General features: G+C 43.3%; 1 protein-coding gene across 4 annotated transcripts in view; it reads right to left on the bottom strand.

The window, feature by feature from the left end:
* Positions 1–325: 325 nt before the first annotated feature.
* Positions 326–17,192, bottom strand: part of BCAS1 (brain enriched myelin associated protein 1) — a 505,437-nt gene continuing 488,570 nt past the window's right edge. For all 4 annotated transcript variants that reach the window (XM_086932444.1, XM_086932445.1, XM_086932442.1 and 1 more), the window contains one exon: positions 326–1,368. In XM_086932444.1, the coding sequence (XP_086788570.1) occupies positions 1,294–1,368 (75 nt within the window). In that variant the 3' untranslated portion in view covers positions 326–1,293. The remainder of the gene's footprint in view (positions 1,369–17,192) is intronic.

Below are 17,192 nucleotides of genomic sequence, written 5' to 3'. Positions count from 1 at the left end.
GCCACTGGTGCGACCGGCGGTGTAAAAGTTACGCACAGCCTCATAAATGAGGCCCGGAAGCACAAAAATGACGAAAGGCTTCATAAATTAGGCCCCTGGCTTCTATTAAATACAAAAGTCAAAACACTCTTTGCCGCATCAATTTCACCTGTGCGGTGACGAGTGATGGTGCCATGTAAAACACTGTAGCATATCACACCTGTGATAAAGATGTTTCGCTCGCAGTTCAATCTTTTCTGCTCCTTGCTCTGAGATATGAATCTGCCCACGATCAAACTTGTACCTGAATAACCTGCACTAGATGTGTTTGAAAAATACGGACAAATTAGGAGGGGAAATGTTTATTAAAATCACTTAGAGCATACAATACACCTTCCAGTAATGTGTGTAACATAAATGTTATGCACAATTACAATGTATCATTTTACCGGCTCGCGAACAGGTCGGATAAATATAAAAATATTCATAATATTAAAAGCTGGTTAATGTAACAAACAGATGCTAACCTAATTTTTGTTAGATGTTCATTAGAAAAAATAGACATAATTAGATGTAAACTGCGGACAAAATAAATTGAAAATCGTCTCTAACACATAATTATAGCAAGTAGTGTACAATTACAAAGAAAAACTAGATTAGTGTAAGGTGGTCGCTGGCGCCACCTGCTGTTTTATTGATGTCATGACAGCATTGTGCTTTTGACACAGTTTTGCCAAGCGCAAAACATGCAGTTCACATTTGGAATCATTTAAATCTTTTTGAGTTTTGCACACTGTACAAAGAGCTGTGAAGCAAGTCCTTAAATCACCGATTCGCTGATAATGCAAACCTATGCAGCCACAGCAGAAATAAAATGGTGACAAGAAGTTCTTTCTACTGTTACATATAAATATTTAGCGAGATGAGATTTAATATTCCAGCTGATGTGGGTACCAGTTTATCTGAAGTGAAGATTCCCTCAAAAAAAATCCTTCAAATAGGGGTAACCTTGTACCACCATTAATCACATTCTAACGGAAACGCTTCACTGCAATTTACTGTGTGGAGGAAAACAAAGATATTGCTGTTCTAGAATCTTGCACCTGTGATCCCAATATTTTGAAAGCCTCTTCATTGATATAATTTATTATAGAAAGAGCTGTCTCTGAGCTGTACTGTACATAATAGACCACAAATATACATTAGCATTTACCCTTGCTTTTTAAATGACAGCTGTGAAATATTACGACGAGTCACTTTCACTGTCAAAGAAATTGGACAAAAACTCTGCACTCTTCGCTGGCCGCTAGATCTCTATTTGTTCTTTTCGACGGGTAGAATAGACACAGGGTCGGTCTGCGCTTCAGCATCACATGTTCGTTTTGGTCCCTACAAATTAAGGAAGAAGAAAAACAATTAACTGAGGCCTTTGGAGAAAGATTGTCTGAGGTTTTTGTGGGACTCAGACCAAAAACGTGTCAGACAAGGAAATATTTTCCAGACAAGTCATGGGTAAAAAAAATTGAACTGTAGAGGAGCACACAATTGGATAAAGTGATAAAGCTGGGATTTAAAACTAAGGGCCTCATTTATGAGAAATGACGCATCGCTGTGTGAAAGCAGCGATGCGTCACTTTTCAGTGCACACTCCTTGTGACATGTTTGATGCGTCATATTTACAGTATGACACATCATGGCGCAAGGAGTTACAGATACATCCGTATTTCGGACGTATCTGTAGGCGCAAAAGTGACGCATTGCTGGAGTGTGTCACAAAAGTGACGCAACTCCAGCAATGTGTACTTTCACATGGGCAAGTCCCATGTCGTTAGTGCCTGCGTCAGTCTTACGCCTGCCAGGAAGCAGGCGTAAGATTTTGACGCATTAGCGGCCAAGAAATGGCGCAGTGAAATCTTATAGATTTCACTGCGTCACTTCCATTACCCTTTCTTGCTTCAAAACGGCCCCCTTGCATACATTATACCTGGCGCAGGTATAATGTGGCGCAGGGGTTTACAAAGTGACACATCTACCTAGATGCTTCACTTTGTAAATGTGGCACAACAAGGCGCATTTTTTACGCCACTGGTACGTCACAAAAAGTGACGCACCGGCGGCGTAAAAGTGATGCACAGCCTCATAAATGAGGCCCTAAGAGGTGATTGTGCGGTTTGAAGAACAGAACTTATAACGTGAACTGGCAGATGTCGTGCTGCGCCCACCTTGTGGTTCCCCCGCCTCATTTAGAGTTGAGCAACTACAATATTTCTGACACTGGAGCCTCAGCCAACTCGCCAATGGAGACTGTTAGTCGCCATCACATATGACATAGGGCAGCTAGCACAACAGCACTGCCAGGCTTACCGTATAGCCTCTTGTTTATGTTTCTTACGACACTGAACGGCACGAACTTTGTAAACAGGAAAATGTAATTTCTTATGACCAAATGATCAAATACATGTATGGACAGGACACAATGACATGGCAGCGTGCCATAGCAGTCTGTTTTCACCTAAAGTGTTCCCGAATTTACGTGGTATCACACATGCTACACAGCAGCTGGAATAATTGCATTAGAAGGCTCATCCTGTATGGTGAGTTTATTCTTTTCACGACAACCTTGGTGGGCACGACAACCCAGTCAATAAAATGGAACAATAACAACAACATGCCCAAGCTCCCAGCCCATCATTGTGTTTTGTTTTACAGAAATTACTTCCCATTTTGGCAATTTTTCTGTAGAATAATAAAAAAAAAGAATACTGACTTGGCAGTGCTTAACTTGAGCCGGTGGTTTAGGGTGCTCAGCAATAGCACTTAATTCTCACCACCGGCAATTATGACAGTCTGCCACATGATGGCACTCTATGTCTAGCGTAGAGATGAGCATAACAGCAGCTGCTTGTTAATTCAATATGCATTAAAAAAATAACTAATACTTGCTACCCAAGACATTATTTATAGCTTTGTGGGCCTGGAATAGTCTGATCTGTCACACTAGTAGTACTGTCATGATTAGTAGTTGTGTAGGCACTGTTATAGTCAGCCCTGGCGAGGGCCATGGCATTTATTTTGTTTCAAACTAATCACTGTCGGGCCACCAGGACATGGCAACTTGCCTGCTTTCATACTCATCAAACTTGCTTCTGCTTTGTTTTCAGCAGTGGTATAGAGAATGTTTTCTATGAGCACTGCAATAAATATGGTGGACCAGCGGAGACAGGCTTCACCACTCCACTCGATTTCCAACTGGCTAGCCAGGCCTTAAATGACGCCCAAGACTTTGAAACTTTGATACCCGACCAGGTCTCTTCCCAAGTAATCTTTCCCTGAATGACCAATGCCATCACACAGCCTTAAGCATTCAGTCAGGAACCTTCAGGAATCGAAAGGAAAGATAAGTGTAAATTATAAATCTGTGCTTTTTTGTATTTAGTTGCTTTTCTGTGAAACTTCAATTCTTATAAAGCACAGGACAATTTCAATGTGGTGAATTTTTAGGACACCTCCTAAGAAGTCTCCTAATTTCAGCAGAACATTTTCATTTGACTGAAGTTATATATATTGTTCAGCTGCATCGTAAGAATTTCCCTTATAGGTGAACAACAAGTGTGGCACAAATAATTGAAGCAGAAAATGTGACATACTCCAGAGGCTGTATCACTCACAAGGCACACTTGCCCGATCTGCACCCTGGTGCCCCTTTAAGTGGGTGCCCCGGGTGCAGGCATGGACAGTGCTCCCTACTCCAACAATTGTGCATGAACCTGGGCTTGCATTGAGAACAGTGTATTAGTGAAAGGCGGAACAGCTGTTTGAAGCACTGGTGTGCCTTTCACTGCAGGCAGTGGACACAGGCTCCATTTCAAGTGAAGCACAAGGATCTGTGTGCAAGCAGCAGGTACAGTGCATAAGTGCTCTCACCAGCGGGCAATGCCCGGGAGGTCCACTTTTATTGTGTTGGTGCGCATTTTGTATCAGTGTAATCCATATCACTGAAGCGCGTCCGACAAACATCTGCAACCTTTGCTGAAATATCAAAGTGCCAAGGGGGCAAAAAAGTCAGTGGACATTCCTGTTTGTCCCACTGAAACACATTGTATAACAAAGCCTCAGGACTTCTTTTTTGGTGACCTTGGGTCATGTTTTTAAACCTGACATTTGTAATGCTTGATATTAAGTTAGTAAAGGAAAAGAATTGTATTATGTGGTCAACATTATATCCAGTGTATAACATGTTTTGTCTTGCATTCTCAGTAAGTATATCTTAAATAATCCAGGTACCTGCCTAGAAAACATATTGAGAAATAAAGCAGTAAAATTACTTACATTTTAAAGTTTTTTAATCCTTGAGTGTTGCATTTTGTGCTCAGTAACTGGCAACCATTGGTTTCATCTTGTTAAGACCCTAACTTAGTACACATTTGGGAACCTTCCTAGTTATGATGTAAGGCCTGTTGTATGACCCCATTAATTTCTCCTCTGGCCATCTGTAGGGGCCATGCACAGGCATGTCCACAGGGGCATGCACAAGTTGTCCACAGGGGCATGCACAAGTATAAAAGAATCAGTGGCGGCTGGCATGTAAGGAGGGTGAGCTCCCTAGTTATGATGTAAAGCCTGATGTATGACCCCTTTAATTTCTCCTCTGACCATCTGCAGGGGCCATGAACAGGCATGTCCACAGGGGTCATGCACAAGTATAAAAGAATCAGTGGTGGCTGGCATGTAAGAGGGTGGTGAGGCGGGGACAAAAAGAAAAGTGAAAAAATAATTCCACTCACCTTGTATGTGTGACGTCCTCCTCCTCGCTCGTGTCTCCAGGCAGGCAGGCTCCAGGAAACAGCAGTAACCAATCCTGGCGCTGATCTCATGCTGAATGAGAGCAGTGCCAGGATTGGAAGGAGCAGCCTCTCTCGCCGCTCCCAAGGGCACTGGAGCCTTATGCTGTCACTAGCCCAGCGGTCTTAGGCAGCTGGGTTTGAGAGGTTCAAACCGAACATGTCTGGCTGGTAGTCACAAGACGGCCGGCCAAAAAGACATGCACACTTAAAACCTAGGTGCCCTTCCTATCACTGCTTCCTCCTGCTGCCTGACAGTGGGGTGACATTCCTCCACGTTAGGGAAGGAACCACCACTGATATGGTAGTCAGAACCCTTCTGTGTTTTTTATTTATCTAGGAGGCAGTTTCAACAGCAGGAAAAACTTCATGTCAGTGTACATGAAAGAAATGTCTGATTAGTGTGGATTAACATACACATTCTCCAGATCATACCGCCCCAGGCTAATGGGCTTTTTGGGAGGAAAAATATGAATTTTAGTTTGATTCATCTGTCTCTTAGTTATTATCAACCAAAGGTTGTATCTTGTAATGTTCTGCCTGACCCACTTCCCGCAGTGAGTTGGCTGGTACCAAAGAAGACAAAAGAACTGTTCTACTTGGTGGTTCGGACATTTCTTGTAATGTAATGTAATGGTATATTTATAAAGCACGGCTATCAATCCGAGGAGCATCTTGGCGCTGAGAACGGAAACCCCGATGGAAAGAAGAGGTGGTTTACTGCAAGACGGTAGGGAAGGGAGATCAGATCTCAGATCAACGTTTTGCATCGAATGTCCGGAGCACTGAAGATCCAGGTTTTTAGTGCCTTCCTAAACAGGGGCTCTGATGTAATTTGGCGGAGTTTTGGGGGGAGTTTGTTCCAAACCTTTGAGCCTAAGACTGTGAGCGATTTTCCTCCCTTTGACACCAATCTGAAGGCAGGTATTTTCAGCAGATTGGCATTTGCTGATCTTAGGCTTCAGGAGGGAACATATCACTTGAAACCAGTTCGGATTGATTGGGGGCCCGGGAGTGGAAGGCCCTGAAAGTGATAATAAGGACCTTAAACAGAATGGGTTTGTGAATTGGTAACCAGTGTAGGATATCTAGTGCCGCTGTGCGGACGATCGCCTAGGCCATTTTCAGTACCAGCCGTGCAGCTGCATGCTGGACCATCTGGAGCTTATGAAGTACTGCTCTATTAGTTCCTGCATATAGACTATTGCAGTAATCTAGCCTAGAGGTGATAAGGGCAACAACAACTGTTTGCGTTGCCGAGATGGGAATTAGATCAAAGAATTTCGTGAGGCTTTTTATGATATGAAAACAAGTCCGTCAACTGTCATGGATTGCTGTTTAAAATTGCTGTTTTAATTTCTTCGCTACCCGCTAGTGGCTGGGGAGAGATTTCTTCCCATCTCTGAATTTAAAAGCCACTATAATTACTTGTGTGATGGCTTCTTACTAACACCCAATGACAGTGGGGTCCAGGTTCAAATAGGGAGACATGAAGAACATTTGTCCTATCTCTAGACAGTGCAGAAGTTCTTGCAGACAAAAGTAGCTGTGGCTGCCCGGAATATTTATACTCCCTCTTCCTGTAATACTGCTTCCCTTTGTCAGAAAGCTGCATAACATCCTCTAAACAAAGGAAGCTGGTGCCTCTGCAGAGCAATCCTTGGAATCAGTAGAAACTGAATTATCCACCATTGACCTGACATGGAGACCCAACTTCAACCTGTTGGCTAATGCCCAAGGAACCTTTCTAGAAACTTTGGATTCTTGTCAAATCAATTAAATTCAATTAGCTTTATTCATTGGAAACAGCCGTATAAGATACGTAAAAATGTTTTTGCATAAAAGTTTGGGCATGAAAATATAAACACACAGTACATTTTGTAGAGCAGCATAGAGTCAAAGCAGTGCAGACGAAATACAGCTGAAGTAAATTGCCTAAAATATGGTGAAAAGTGCAAAGCATTCCTTAAGCTGTGGGACCTAACCTCATCCGGGAAGCTTAACCATCTATAGATTTCCTACACCTCACAACTGCTTTAAAAAAAAAAAAGACCCGGAAAAAAATATTAGGTGGTGAAATAACCCTTCCCTATGCTTCTGTTGCCCTAAAAGTTTACAAGTGGGCTTAAGAAATAGTCGAAAAAAGGTATAACTTTTTTTTCAAAAAATCATAAAGTGCAACAATGTTTGCTGAAATGAGCCATCACATGGGCAGCCCGAGACATAATCTCCCAAGAGACAGCAGACAACTGGAAAAAATTGATGCCGACACACTGGACCGGCCATGAAGAGGAAGAGAAGAGACCTCTTTCAGCGTGTGAGATACAGCGTCAAATACAGTGCCTGTTCAGCGGGTGATCGTAACACAAAGTAATCTCTGACAGAGCTTTAGCTCACTTCACTACACAACCTTTACTCTTGGCAGAGCTCCACAAAACTTAGCTTAACCGTCAACTTATCATTCATTTTTAAGGTAAGGAGAGCAATAAATGTGGCGGGCAAACCAGTCCTTTAGAGTTTTGCTGATATAGCCCAACCAGAGGATAGAGAGACCCTTGTCCAGTGTGAGACAGTCTGTGATAACGTCCATAATTAAGCTGGCCTTAGGATTAGTCCAGACCCTGACCCATAATAACAATGGGGTCAATTTGACCTTACTGGATATATACTGTTGATTTAACCCAGAGTGCACAATAAAATGGGAGCTAAGGGGAGGAAGATGGAGAAGTGGCTAACAGATACAATTTTCCTCTAGCAGCACACATAGAAGTTACAAATCGCCATTTATGATTGTTTATGTGCAGGAAGGAACGCCTTTCTACACATAAACAATCATACATGACGTTTTGCTGTTTCTATATGGGCTGCCCAAATCAGCACACGTTGAAACAGCAAAAAGGATGAGAATTAAAGCTTTTCCTCTTGTTTCTCCTGTTTAAGACCAGGTTTCCCCTTCCTTCCTGCAAATAAACAATCAATCATTTCTCACAATGCACGCACCCTTGCAATATGGTGCAAGAGTACCTGCGTTGGTGCTAGCACGATAAATTTAGAGCCAGCGAGGGAGAAACGCAGGGCTGCACCGTATTGTTGTAAGCACGCTGCAGCCCTACATTCTAAACTGACGGAGCGCGGTGTTAGCCTTCTTGGCTTACCGCTGCACTCCCCCACTTTAGTTGCAAATATGCCCCTCTGTTTTTAGTTCTTAATTATTGTTGCTTTGGGGTCATTCCATGTGTGCCACATGCATATATCTCTAAAGAAAACCTGAATACGTTTATTGGACAAAAGCTGCAAGCCTTTATTAGCACATAAGAGAAATTAACATTTATAAGTTCAATTGTTTGGTCTGTGTGACATTACAGCTCACGTGAGGATTGTAGTCGGGCTTCACTATATTTTTTATTTATTTATTTTTAGAGTTTTCTATAGCGCGAACTTGAACCGATTAGGTTATCAGAGCGCTTTACATAGCACCAGTTCCGTTACATGTTATCACAGCAGTTTAAATAGAATCAGTTACGTTACACATTTCAGGAACTTGAACCGATTAGGTTATCCAAGCGCTTTACATAGCACCAGTTCCGTTACATGTTATCAAGGCACTTTACATAGAATCAGTTACGTTACACATTTCAAGAACACGTTTCTTTTTGTTCTAATGAATAGGGTTATCTCTTCACACGGGGGAAGGGATACACCTGGCTATATTCCAACAGTCACACCTGCGACTAGTCGTTACAGCTATAACTCTAAACACACGGGGGAAGGCATACCTGGCTATATTCCAACAGTCACACAGGCGACTAGTCGTTGTAGCTATAGCTCTAAACACAGGGAGGGGATACACATGGATACAATCTAAGAATCACATAGGATATTAGTCATTAGAGCTATCTTCTATATACACAGGTGGGATATGACTGGAAACACTCTAAGGGTCACCGTTGACTATAGCTTAGCAATCATTTCTAAGGGGTGAATACTTAAAAAGTGGTGAGGACAAGGTCTCAAAATCTAGGAAGGAGAGTTATGTGAACTTGGCAAAGTGCAAGAACACTTCAGGGTAATGAGTAACATGGGTTTCAATGGTGTTCTTTGATGATGGAAAAGGGAAGTGTATGCAGATAGCTAGTTACATTGAGAAGGTGGAACTGGTAAACGTAGTGATGGATAGTGAACTGTCAAAGTTCATTGCATGAATGTAGGCAGAAGGTCAAGGAATGATCAGATCCAGACAAAGGGACTGAGAGATGGTGACCATTGATGAAAAACAGTGACCTGGACCTTTGGTTTAACATAAGACAGAGTACTATCATCCACTGATGAATAACTGTGTGATAATTTGCTACTCTACCTTGAAGTTGGCGGAGGAGTAATGGGAGGTGAATGAGTATCTTCAGAGATGCTCAGGATCAAGCCATGGGAATTTCACACTTGTAAACTCATGGCTACTGAACCCCAGGACACACTGATTAATCTGTGTCCACGGATAAACAGACAGTTCATTGGGGCGTGGCTGGTGTCAGTTAAGGCCCCAAAAGAGATGCTGCCTTAGCTTTCCCTCTTTGCATTCAGTTTTTGGTAAGTGATGCTGATATGCTGCATAATGATGTCTTGTTTAAAGAATTCTACATGTGGCAGCACAGACTTTTGTCAGCTCTATGAGTCTGCCCTGAGAGGTTGTAAATATTAACCTGCCAAACACAATGATGTTTTGTCATAAATAATTCTGCAAAGAAATGTTGTGTAAACTTGACATGCTTGCTGTGTTTGGATATAAAGTAGAGAAAGCTACGGCCTATGATAAATACCAACAAACTGTGGTCTATAATATGTATGCTATATGTTTAGGATTAGAAGGGGTATTGACAACTCGGTATATGAGTGAGCACTTAAAACTAAAATACATCCTCCAATAAACTCTTGGTAAAGCAGAACATCAGACATCAGAACATCTTCCTCCAGTGAAGAAGAGGAAGCGGAAGGGACGTCACAATATTATATACAAAGGACTGTGGTCTGATTGAACTATGGTTGCATTGGAGACTACTCCTTCTATGGTTCATGGGTGGTGTAGTCTTTTGTTTAATGATTGTGTTGTTACGTTTTCTTTGAACTGCTATGCAAATAAAGTGAGGAAAGATATGCTGTAACCATCGCATTTGGTGATGCAGCGGGCGTAACAAAATTTGTTTTATTTATTTATATGTTTACTTACCTCTAATCGGCCGTAATCAGTAGTTTACTAACTCCCACCCTGCCCCTCCCCCGCCCCACATCAGCGCCCAGCAGCACTCCCACCATGGGCCGCTACTGCCCCTGACTATTAGTGGTGGCCACTATCAGCCCTGTGATGCATTATTTCACTTCTATGGATGTGGAAGATGCATCAACTCATATTCCAAGCTCCTAAGTGACCACCATGTTGTAGAAAGAAGGACCGCCTGATGGATACACACTGGTCTGTTACCGGAAGCAAATAATAATCTAAATTCATCAAGGACATCAATAGCTTGGTGAATTGATTGGAGCACAGCAAAATACAACAATACAAAATACAACAAAGCAAGTAAACACTATGCTCTGCCTCGTGCTTTTTCTTTCTGAAGTCAATGTCCGTCAGCGATGAGGTTCCGTGACGATTTGAACCCGTGTTTTCAATATTGTCGGAAATACATAATCTTGGTATCAGTGAACCGCAAATGATCCATTTAGCATATCCTGGTGTTTTCGCTGTGCTACGAGCAAGAGTACTCCTGTTACAAACACATTTCTGATCTACCCATGGCATCCATCTTAGATCATGGCAGCCATTTTGTGTTTCTTGCCCTCACATAGACAATGGACACGCAATGACCTCTGATTTCTCCATTTCGATTAAGGACACGTAGGCTTAGCCGGAGATTCACCTCTCTAGTGACACGTGCACCTCAGAACAGAACACGCTGTGGCTGCATGACTCGACAAAGGCTGCCTCCTCTGCCTGAGGCCAGTCCTGCTATACAGGTTCTCGTGTTCGTTGGCCTGATCATGATTAGGCGGCCGAAGCTGGTAGCCTTGCCCATTTACGACCCACAAACATCTCTTATCCTGCTTTTCTATCTTCCGCACCTGGCTCCGTTCCTTTCTTTCTGAATCTTTATTAGGGGGAGGTAACGAAATTTACGATGAGGCGGTCCGGCTCTTGAATGTAATGTTGACAAGGGATTGTGATGGAATAGTGGGAACCCCTCTTCGTAATGTTTGACATCAGATATCATCGACGATTCTTGTGCAACGCCAAATATTTATTGTTTAGGACACAAAGATGTGGGAATGTACCAACATATGCAGAATTCGCCTGAAGGCCAATATTTTGTATATAAGGAGCAACCCTTCTTGTGCAAATCGAACAGGCTCCTAGACACTGCCCATGTGTAGTTTCTGTGACTTCTGTGTCCCTGCAGTAATAAACCTTTGGTCTTTGACGCCACCATCGAGAAGCCTGTGTTTCTGTTTATTTGTGCACCGAGACAGGTAGAACTCCGGGGTCTTCGGGTGTTATCCCTGACACCTCTGGACGGAACCAAAAAGTCCAGAACTCCAATTGGCGCCCAACGTGGGGCGACGTCATTCGGTACCGGTCCAAAAGCCTGAAGAGTTCGAGAAGCTTCGTGTGAAGATTCCTGAGGGAGGCGCCCCACTTCATCGATCCCGGCATATCGCAAAAGTGGCCCGAAGTTCTCTTCCACGAGGGTTCCCGTTCAGGACGGCTGCAGTGGTCCGTTGCCTTGACCGTCGCCCTGTCTTGGACCCGAGGTGCAGTCCTTAGTACGGCGAGACGAGACGGGTTTCTCCTTGGTGACGTCTTCAGTGCCTCAGTTAAGTATTTAGTGGTTGTTAGTTGGTTACTTCGTAAGGGTTGTTAAAATCCTTTTAGTCCTTGGTTTGGTTTGGTTTCGTAAGATTATCACTGGTTGTTCTGGTTACGATAATCTATTGGTTTAGTTTGGGTATCGATACATTGGTTCGCTTTTGGTAGGCCTAAGTTCTTGGTTCGAGTGCACATTTCTGTTTGTATTTTTGTTCGTTCTGTGTTCCGGATTACAAAATGGTAAGTCGGAAAAATTGTATGTTGTCGTGTTTTGGTTGCAACAGTGATTCCCGGTTGGAGGACTTATGTCTGGTTCCTCCGATTGGGACTCCTCTATATGATCTTTATTGCAAGTTTGGTGTGGGTCCTATATCTTATAATGAGGTGTGGGTCCGCTATACGGGAAAAGACGGTGTCCTTAGTTGGCCACTGCATGGTAGTTTTGAACCTGAAGTCCTTGATAATTTGGAAGTGAAATTGTTTAAGAAGAAAGCCCGGCCGGCAATGTTTGATTCTTTCCGTTACTGGCGAAAAGAATCTAAACAGAGAGAAATTAAAAGGTTAAAGAAAGAACAGAAAGAGCAAGAGTTGACTTTAGAGCAAGCTGCTAAACAGCTGCAACTCAACGAGTCTGAGAAGGCAATAGAGGTGGCTACTAGAGAGCGTAATTTAGCGATCGACAAGTGCTATCCTGCCTTGCCATCGAGTACAACTAAGATAGTAGAGGACCCCGAAAACGATCCTCTGTTGTCTTACTTGTTACGGTCACCCCCACCGTATGCACAGGGTGCTACGGCTCCGCCTGTACCGAATGTTCAATTGCCGGTTGCTGGACAACCTGGTATTCCTGCTCCTGCCCCTCAGAATCAAGCTCCTGTACCTCCTGTGGTCAATGTGAATGTTCCTTCGGCACCCCCTCTTCCTGGGTTGCCGGCTTCTTTGCCTATACCTGTACCACCTACACCTACTGTTTCACAAGCTACCTTACCTGATACTCCTACTGTTTCTGGTCTATCTGTTCCAACTGCAACTGTGTTTTCTACATCTGCTAGTATTATGACTCCGCTTTCTGTTCGTCGAAGAATCACTGATTCTGTCTCTAATATTCTGTCTCCCTTCGATAAAACTTTGATTAAGACTCCTGCCTCTGAGTCTGTACAGAGACGTAGTCAGCTTCCAAGTACTGAGGAACGGGGAATCTTAGATTCCACGGCTCTCAGATGGATTTCGAAGAGTAGAAGATATAGTACGAGAGATGTGCTAGATACATTTATGCAGTGGAATGAACCAACGCAACGATATGCGTTTGACGAGATGTGCTCCCTTTTACGTGAAGAACTAGAAGAAGATGACTCTGAATCGAATTTAGAAGACTTAATTAAGGTTCAGAAAGAGTTTGCTGCAGGTATGATAGTAGGTCAAAATATAAAAGAAGCGATGGAACTAATTTTAAGTTATAGGAATGATCCATCTCTTCGATCACCGAGAGATTTAGAAAAACACAGTACGAAGCAGAATCGCCAATATCCAATGAGGGAGGTTCCTCCAATTTGGCGCGAAGCTGTGCCAGCTGATGTGAATAATGGTATTGCTGCCGCTCCGGCGCAATTCCAGAGAGTGTGGATACACATTCCGTGGAAGCGAGCCGAAGTGTTAGCAGTGAAACAGGCCTTGCCAGATCCGCGTAAAAATCCTGCTGGGTACTATAAGGAATTAGCACAGACAGTTGAGGCTTGTGTGATGAATCTAGCGGACATTGACATGTTATTTGGGAATGTAGTTCCGCAACCAATTTGGGCTAAAATACGTAAAGAGAATCATCCAGTTGCCCTAGGTGGTGATTGGGCAGCTATCATAGCGGCGGATGGTCAGCAAATAGGTGGTTCCAAACCCGGACCTCTAATTGCTAATCTTCCAGGTAGGATAATTGACTTAATGAAGACTCTAATGCCAGCATTGCGTGTTAATTGGGACAAGTTGTCTGCATGCAGGCAGAAGAAAGACGAAAGTGTCTCCGACTTCTTCACGAGGTTCGAAGAGACTTTTGTAGATCACAGTGGTCAGGATATGAGCACAGAAGGAGGACAGAGATTGTTTGTCGATAAGTTTGTACACAATTTGCTACCAGAGCTTTGCAATAAATCGAAAGATTCCGAGAGTGCGTAGGCTGTATCTACGACTGCGCAAATACTTGCAACCGCACAGTATTATGAAAATAGGGATAAAGAGGAGAAAGAGAAATCAGATAAGAAAACGAAAGACTTAAAGACTAAAGTTCTTTTGCAACAGGCATATCCGCCTCGCATGAATCAGACCAATACGCAGCAAGGGTCATATCAAAGAACAGATTATAGTTCGCCGAGGCCTCAATATCAATGGAACCAGTGTGCGTACTGTAAGAAAGAAGGTCACTACAAAAATGACTGTCCGATCTTAGCGCAAAATAATGCTGCAGCAGCTCAAAGAGGTCGTGGTAGTTCTATGCAAAATTCTAGAGGTCGAGGACGAGGTGCTATGCCCCCACAGACGAATGATCGCCCTTCTAATCACTTTGATCAACGAAATGGACAGTCTGCCCAACAAAATAGATCTCAACAGTATCATGTTGAGGATTATTGTGAAGTGGATGAGGGATTTCAACAGAGTGGGTACTAGGACAGCCATGGACAGAGAGAGGGAGTAGTATCAGTTCCAGTGGATCAGAGTGGGCCTTATGTCGCAGTAGCAACATCAGGTGTAGTCGAACCGTTTCTGTTGGATACTGGTGCCGCAAAAAGTTCTATCATTCATGCGAAACTCCCTGGCGCACCTTTGTCCGGCTTAACAAATGTTTCTGTAGGTTTTTCAGGCGCCCCTGTTTACAATCCCGTATCTGGTCCTTTGTCTATTTCTGTTGGACCGTGTCAATTGAAAGCACCCCTGATTTTGACGACAGGTTGTAATGAAAATCTGCTTGGTTTAGACTTGTTAAATCGCCTATATGCGACATTGTACTGTTCTCCATCAGGAGTACAGCTTACATTGGGTAAAAGAATCAGCTCTCCGATGTACTTGTCAATGGATGCACTCCCGCCAGAGCTGCGTTCACTCCCTGATACTCTTTGGGCGACTGGTCCTAACGATGTAGGCCTTTTGGAAATACCACCATATGTAGACACTTTAAAAGCAAATGTCAAATTTCCACGGATTCCTCAATACAAGATTTCTAGTGAAGGTGAACGTGCACTTTTACTGATTGTACAAGATTTGATTAAGAAAGGTGTAGTTGAAGAAACTAGAGGAAATGTCTGTAACAGTCCTGTATTACCGATTTTGAAACGTACTGATCCTTCAAAGCCTCCAGTGTATAGGTTTGTTATAGATCTCCGAGAGGTTAATAAGATTGTGGTTCCGCAGTTTCCTGTGGTTCCAGACATTACTGCATTGTTAACGTTGATTCCTGCTACAGCCACATGGTTTTCAGTTATCGACTTGAAAAATGCCTTTTTCAGTATTCCGATAGCAGAAGAAAGCAGAGATATTTTCGGCTTCTCTTTAGGAGGTCGAAGTTTCAGGTTTAAACGTGCTCCACAAGGCTATTGTGAGAGTCCATCCATTTACAGTCAGGCATTAAAAAGTCAGTTAGATTCCTTTGTACTTCCTCCTGGTTCTGCACTAGTGCAGTATGTAGACGATCTTCTGGTGGCTGCCGATGACAAGGAAACTTGCAAAGCAGCTACAATTTCGTTATTGCATCATTTGTCTAGTTTGAATCATAAGGTGTCACCTTCAAAAATGCAATACTGCTGCCAAGAAGTGACCTACCTAGGTCATCTCTTGTCAAAGGAGGGAAGGAAGTTGACCCCAGAGAGAATAAAAGCAATTACGCAGATGAGTGTCCCCGCACACAGAGAGAAGTACGTGCCTTTTTAGGTATTACCTCGTACTGTAGGCAGTGGATCCCAAATTTTTCTCTTTTGGCAAAACCATTGGTAGTCTTGACTGGGAAAAATGTTCCGAGTCCGGTGCCATGGTCTGCTGAATGCCAGGAGAGTTTTTCTGAGTTACGAAAAGCATTATGTTCAGCCCCTGTATTGGGTACACCCGATTACAGTAAACCATTCACGCTCTATGTTCACGAGAGAGAAGGCTGTGCATTGAGTGTCCTGACACAGAGATTTGGTGATAAACAACTCCCTTGTGCGTATTTTTCATCAACATTAGACCCGGTAGCTAGAGCATTACCTAGTTGTTTGAGAGCTACAGCGGCAGCTGCGGCTTCCATTCGACAATCTGCTGGCTTGGTGATGAACAACATGCTAGTGGTCATGGTTCCTCATGCTGTGGATACACTCATGAACCGAACTAAGACGCAACACCTTACCAGTGCTAGATTATCAGGCTATGAGCTGACATTGCTAGCCAGTCATATTCAGATCAAAAGATGCAATGTATTGAATCCAGCAACATTGTTGCCGACTAATCAAGAGTCGAGTGATTCTGAACCCCATGATTGTTGTTTCAGAACCGAGCAAGAGACAAAAGGACAAATTGATTTAAAAGACACTCCGTTGTCAGAACCAGATGGCACGTTGTATGTTGATGGGTCATGTTTTAAATTGGAGAATGGTGATGTGACTGCTGCATACGCAGTAACGACTTTGAGGACGATTGTGGAGACTGCAAGAGTGAGTCAGAATTCTGCCCAAGCTGCAGAATTAATCGCTCTAACTAGAGCGTGTGTTTTAGCAAAGGGAAAGAGAGTGAATGTGTTCACAGATAGTCAGTACGCATTCGGCGTGGCCCATAGTTTTGACCGTTTGTGGAAAGAAAGAGGTTTCATTACGTCCCATGGGACTAAGATCCAACATGGTCAGCTAGTTAACGACTTGTTGGAATCTCTAACCTTGCCGACTGAAGTTGCAATTGTGAAATGCAGTGCTCATAAAGCAATCACGGATGATGTTGGTCGGGGGAATGCTTTTGCTGATGAGACCGCTAAACAGACAGCTAGAAATATGATGAGTAGGATGTATGTTGCAACGTCTGCAAGATGGATTTCTGAGTCTGGAATGTGTGAGGACACAGTGGAAAGTGTGAAAGAGATTCAGAAAGAAGCGACTGAGGAGGAAAAGCTTGCATGGAAAGAGAGTACGGGTAAATTGGACTCGAGTGGATGTTGGATTGATTTGTCGGAACAACAGCGTTGGATGTTGCCTGATGCATACGTGCTTGCAGTAGTGACGATGGCACATGGAACAGCACACATTAGTTCTAAAGGGATTTGTAAGATGTTAGCTCCAGTCTGGAAGAATGATGGGATTAGTAAGTGTGCAGAGAGAGTGGTGAAAAATTGTATGGTATGCCTGATGCATAATCCTGGCAAGGGAGTCCCAACACCTGCTGGTCACTTCGCTCCTCCTTCCTGCCCCTTTGAAGTGATTCAGCTAGACTTCATTCACATGGATCGCTGCAATAACCTAAAATACGTTCTGGTGGTAGTTTGTGCTTTCTCCAGATGGATTGAAGCATATCCA

This window comes from Lissotriton vulgaris, chromosome 7 (genome assembly GCF_964263255.1).
Source record: "Lissotriton vulgaris chromosome 7, aLisVul1.2, whole genome shotgun sequence".
NCBI lineage: Eukaryota > Metazoa > Chordata > Amphibia > Caudata > Salamandridae > Lissotriton > Lissotriton vulgaris.
The sequence above is the reverse complement of the archived record's forward strand: the minus strand, read 5'-3'. Positions and strand labels throughout refer to the sequence as shown.